General features: G+C 41.9%; 1 protein-coding gene across 3 annotated transcripts in view; it reads right to left on the minus strand.

The window, feature by feature from the left end:
* The window catches only part of LOC136586635 (mycocerosic acid synthase-like polyketide synthase), a 47,671-nt gene that overhangs the window by 16,485 nt on the left and 25,186 nt on the right, over window positions 1–6,000 (minus strand). For all 3 annotated transcript variants that reach the window (XM_066584789.1, XM_066584787.1, XM_066584788.1), the window contains exons 4-6: window positions 5,637–5,797; window positions 4,133–4,336; window positions 1,658–1,839 (exon numbers count right to left, since the gene is read on the minus strand). In XM_066584789.1, the coding sequence (XP_066440886.1) occupies window positions 1,658–1,839; window positions 4,133–4,336; window positions 5,637–5,797 (547 nt within the window). The remainder of the gene's footprint in view (window positions 1–1,657; window positions 1,840–4,132; window positions 4,337–5,636; window positions 5,798–6,000) is intronic.

A 6,000-nucleotide genomic window follows, 5' to 3' on the forward strand; every position in this document is an offset into this window, starting at 1 on the left:
GCCCTTTTTGGCTGCTGTATCACATTGTTGACTCATGTTCAGTCTATTATCTATTAGTATACACAAGTCTTTTTCAGATGTGCCGCTTAGCCCAATCCCTCACATTCTGTATGCACTTTTTTCGTTTTTCTTGCCCAGATGCAGGACTTTGCATTTCTCCTTGTTAAACTCCAGTTAGTCACCACGCACTGTTCAAGTTTTTCTACATCTTTTTGAATAGTCTCTCTTCCAAATTTGATCAGTTGCCTATCAATTTCCTCTGCAAATCATTTAGAAAAATGTTGAAGAATACTGGGCCTAGGACAGAGCCTTGTGGTACCCCACTTGATACATTCTTCCACTTGGATGTGCAGCCATTTATGACCGCTCTTTACATACGATCACTCAGGCAGTTGGGAATCCACCTAACAGTTGCCTTGTCAATCCCATATTTGGTCATTTTTTTCAATAAGTATGGTATGAGATACTTTGTCAAATGCTTTACTTAAATCAAGATATACTATATCCACTGCATTTCCCTGATCAATCCAGTCGGTGATTCTGTCATAGAAGGACATTATATTAGTCTGGCATGACTTGTTTGTTGCAAACAGATGCTGGCGCCGGTTAATTACTCCATTTTTATCCAAGTACTTGCATACATGTCTTCTAAAAATTTGCTCAAGGATCTTTCCCTGTATAGAAGTCAGGCTGACAGGGCTGTAGTTTCCTGGATCCATCTTCTTACCTTTTTTGGAGATAGGGATAACATTTGCCCTTTCCCAATCTTCTGGTATTTCTCCTGTTCTCCAGAAATATTTATAGATGGTAATTTCCTAGAGGCAGATGCACCAATTGAAATGGCTAATTAGTCTAATGAGTTCCAGATGTGTTGTTTTTTCAGTGGAATTCCGCAACATATCTTGAATCTTCTGATGTATTGCGTGCACATTTGCGCATCCCTATGGACCTCTATGGGGCTTTTGGCACACAAAGTTAGAGCATGCTGCAGTGTTTTTTTCCAGCACGACTGAAACGTATATACAAAACACGAACATGTGAACTAACTCATTGAAACCAATGGGTTCTATTCTTTGCGTATTGTGTAAATACACCTGAGTGCAATCCTTAGGGCTCATTCACATGGGGAGCTAGGCATGCAAAAATCAAGTGCTTAAAAATATGCAGCTATTAGAGCCAATGGTTTCCTATGGGAATGTTCAGATTCCTTCATATGAATGTTCCCATAGGAAGCCATTGGTTCTAATAGCCACGTGTTCTTTACGAGCGTGATTTTTGCACGCCTAGCCCCCTGTGTGAAAGAACCCTTCCTCTGTGCTACATGTCCAGAAGTCCTGGCAGCACTTCTGTTTGCCTTCACACAAGGCTATCTACTGGATGGCAAAATGATTTGGCTCCACAGAACACTTGAATCTCGTCCGTAGGTTCATGCTGAGATGAAATAACTTTTGAGTAGTTATAAATGTAACACATTTAACCCAATGCTGATAACTTGCTGCAACAAGTAACATTTACACAAGAAAAGCTGTTGGAAGGGCAAAAGATCTGTGTCACAGTTATTTCACATATTAAGTGTCAAACTAAACTTTGCTAGATCTGTATGTAACTCCGTAAAATAAAATAACTCGCTCACTTTACTGAATGTAAGACATCGTACCTTTTTTAGAGGTTTTAAGAGAACAACACCACATCCTTCTCCTCTTCCATATCCATCAGCTTTGTTGGAAAATGGTTTACATATCCCGTCTGGAGAAAGCATCTTTGCTTTGCTAAGCATAACGTACATACGAGATTCAATGATGCAATTGACTGCTCCACAGATCGCCATATCACAATCACCTGTTGATGACCGGTATCAGTCTTTGTAACAAGAAGCACTTTTCTGTTCATAAGCCAGAAATACAGTAATTCTTTTCATTCTTAGAATTAAATATACTATTCTTTGATATTAAAGCAGATCTGTTATGTAGTTAGGTTGTCCTGTACGAGGGCTGCATATTATAATGACAGGTCTGAATAGTTTTTATACCAAATGACAAAGATATACTGTGCCTCTTGGTTGATAGCCAAGATAAAATACAGCAGACTCACAGAGGCTTTCTATTTTATGAGTCCAGTGTTTTTCTCGCCATTTTACTAATGAATGAGGCCCACTAAAGTAACTGCCTTTATACATAGTAGTTGCCAGTTATTGGTGAGGTTGATGGGAAGAGGCGGAGAGTGCTAGGGTCATAAATACAGCCGACTCTGGATTGAACTGGGTATAATAAGGCCCAGCACTAGCACCAGGCTAATCCAGGCAGATGTCAGGGCACACCACACCTGGGGGAACCCACCAAGAGCCTCTTGCCACAAGTGACAGGGCAGACAGGAGGAATGAGGATGTGAGGACCTGCAGTGCTGTGGAGAGGATAAGGACCTGCAATGATGTCAGGAGGGGTGGAGCTCAGCAGTAGAAAATAAACTATACGCTAGTGCTGAAAGATATCTGTGGATATCACTAGGGGGTGGAGCTCAGCAGTGAAGAATTGAAAGTCATGGGATAATGGATTTTTGGGTGAGATGGATTCAACTTTCAAGTGATGGCCAGGGGCAACATTATAGTGACTATCCAGCCAAACAAATCCCACATGGCATATCAATTCAAGAAAATCACTGCCAGCAGCCACACTTACTAATGTAAAATGCAAGGGTAAGCGAAGAACCACTTCCCTCAGCATGCGGACAGCCAAATTACTATATGGAGGAACATTACACAGTATGGCCGCTGGCAATGATTTTCATGCATTGATATGTCCGCTTTCCGTAGTTTGTTTGTGATGATAGTGTAGGGACCTGCAAAAGGACGTGCACCCTTGACGTGGGCTTGTATTTTGGCCAAAATATTAACGAACGCCTCGTGTTATCTATGTGCCTTATCTATGTGCAAACTCACAGTTGAGTTTAGACGTAACGACTATAAAAAATATATATATATATCGGTAAAACGAAAGTGAATGATAATTGTTCAGTTTAAATGCGAGCCAATGACTAAACAACAAACGAGAATATTTCACTTTTCATTCAGTTTTAGCCAGCATAAAAATCATTGGCAGCTCGTTCGCTTCTCGCTGCGTCTAAACAGTCCCCGCTCAGTACATACATAGGAATGTAAAACACTGAATGAGAAGCCAATGGTTCTCAGCAATGATCTGCTAGTCTAAACAGGTTACACAAAAGCGGACAATTGCGAACAAGCTTGTGGTGAACTTTCTCACTCATTCAAATGACATCGGCTCATCTAAAAGGGCCATAATACTAAGCAGCCTCCCCCACCCTAATATGTGGTCGGGGTGAGTGGTTGGTCATCATTATTTTGCATCTGTGTAATGCTTCTCCATATAGCATTCTGCCTGTCTGCATGCTGAGGGATGTAGTTCTACACCTGGTAGGGATTTTCCAGGCTACCCAACAACAGCAGAAATTTTGAAAGTGGCTCATCATAGGTTAATAAAATAAAAGCAGCCATAACCACTTGCCCCTGATCACATGGCACTCTTGTTCCGATGGTGCGCGGTTCACTGCTTCTCTCTACTTCCTGTAGCAGGAATAACATCACCATGTGATCACTGCGGACAACCATTGGCACTTTAACTAGTGATTAACTGCAGTGGTCACATGTCCGTATGTCAGGACATCGCTGCTAGCTTGCTGAAGGAGGAAATAGAGAATAGTAGGGAAATAGTGGGGACCAGCAGAACAGGAATGGCAGGCAATCGGTTAGGGGGAGTATGGCTTATTTTATGCTTTTAAAACATGGTGAGGGGGTTTTCAAAAGTTTTTAGATTTAGCGGGATAACAGTTAAATTAAAAAATGGGTGACAGACGTTAAATGTGGGGAAACAATAAATCCTAAATTTGCATTTGCTGCTTAAAATTAGTCACTAGTATTATATGAAGCAAAATGTTTGTACTTTATTACTGACATGTCGTAATCCACAGTGAATTGCTGGTGCACATGGTTATGACTTAGGTCTCACATAGCCAAGCAGCATGGGGACACAAGCCACGTGGGGCTACTGAGCCTTTGGTTGGGGATTACTGCAGTACAGTATATGAGGATATTCTTATGTTATACTTGCGATGTATATACCTTGTTGGATGGATTGGCAGGCGTAATGTAAAGCAACAAAAAAGGAAGAACAAGCAGTGTCGATGGTCAGAGAAGGGCCAGTCAGGTTGAAGCAATACGATATCCTGTTGGCGGCCATACATAAGGCTGTACCAACTCCATTTAAATGATTAATGTTATCAGCGCAGTTATTGTAAATGCTGTATGCATCTCTGTTCATGATACCTGCAAAATAAAATATAGATTAAAACTAGTAGCTCCTATAGATTTAGTACAGAGTCATTTGTAAGATACCAGAATCATCCACCCAAAAGATACAAGTTTACACCTAGCCCATGGAATTCGGACCCCAAACTTTATTTCCAGTAGTAGATAACTAGCATGGAGAACTATATATGTAGCAAAATTAACCCTCTGCCACCTGGTTATTACTGATCAGTAGAGATGAGCGAGCACCAAAATGCTTGGGTGCTCATTACTCAACCTGATGCTCGACCAATGGTCTGTCGGCACCCCTCAATTGTTTTTCATGGAAGGGCTTTACATATAAGCCCTTCCCTGAAAAACAATAATTTTAGTTTAAAAAAAAAAAAAGTTACCCTCCGCCGCTGCCGTGTCCTCCGCGGGGATGAAGTAAAAAGAATTCCATGCTACTACATCTGCCACATCTGTGACAGATGCAGCAGAGGAACTCTTCAATTCCCTACCACAGCTGTCACACATGACAGCTGCGATAGAGGAGCCTGCTGGCGGCCCCCCAGTAAATGGATTTCAGGGAAGGGCTTTAAATATAAGCCCTTCCCCGAAAATCCAGGAAAAATAGTGTAAAAAATAAAAAGAAATTGATACTCACCTCCCTTCAGCTGCCGGGGCTCAGCCGCGTCTTCTCCGTGCTGTCCCCGACTCTGTAGTGCTGATTTATCAGCAGGTGGGAATTTAAAATCCCCGGCTGCTGAAAGAGCTGATTGTGATTGGCTGAGGTGCTCAGCCAATAACAATCAGCTGCAGCTCCATTGAAAACATGTGGGGAGGAGAGGGTGAAATTTTCTCGAGTACCCGAGCACCGCGTGGTGCTCGGCTCGAGTAACGAGTGCATTCGAGTATGCTAATGCTCGAACGGGCATCAAGTTCGGACGAGCATGCTCGCTCATCTCTACTGGTCAGCCATTCATGTGCAGGACTATCCTGTAACACTACAGAGGAGATACCAAGCCGCCTGCAACTTCCCGCAGTACCATCAACTGCCCGGAGTGCCAAGAGCGGGATTAAGGGTCATTAACTGATCATCCCAAACCTTGCGTTCTCAAAGGATTGTGCATCTTGGCTCACCCCTTTTAAATACGGGCGTTACAGTCTTAGGCCTCATTAAGATGGCTGTAACGTGGCCACTTTTTAGCTTTCATATTACAGCCACAAGATCTAAAACTCTCCAGGTTTAAGTGAACTAAACGTAACTCATCATACTCTACAGCAACCGCAACATGGGGCCCTAAATGTTTCCATTCTAGTATCTTAATAACCTCACCTATAAATACTCCAGTGTCACTTCCACTGATGCTTTCTGTAGGGTAGCCGCCATCTTCCAGGGCCCTGTATGTACATTCAAGCAGTAGTTTTTGCTGTGGATCCATATTCTTAGTTTCAAATTTGCGGATTCCAAAAAGTTTATGGTCAAATTCATTAATTCTACAAAAATGATTAAAACATTAAAATGCATTCAGCGATTAGACATTAAAGTGTATTTAAGCTCTAAATGTTTATCAAAGTACTGTTCATTTAAAGGAGATGTCTCGAGGCAGCAGTGAAATATTTTTTTTGCCCAGTCCCCCTTCTTCAGCATACATTACTAAGTACCAATGTAAATGGCTTTTAAAGCCGGTTCCTACTTA

The sequence above is a fragment of the Eleutherodactylus coqui genome, chromosome 12, assembly GCF_035609145.1.
Source record: "Eleutherodactylus coqui strain aEleCoq1 chromosome 12, aEleCoq1.hap1, whole genome shotgun sequence".
NCBI classification, from domain to species: domain Eukaryota; kingdom Metazoa; phylum Chordata; class Amphibia; order Anura; family Eleutherodactylidae; genus Eleutherodactylus; species Eleutherodactylus coqui.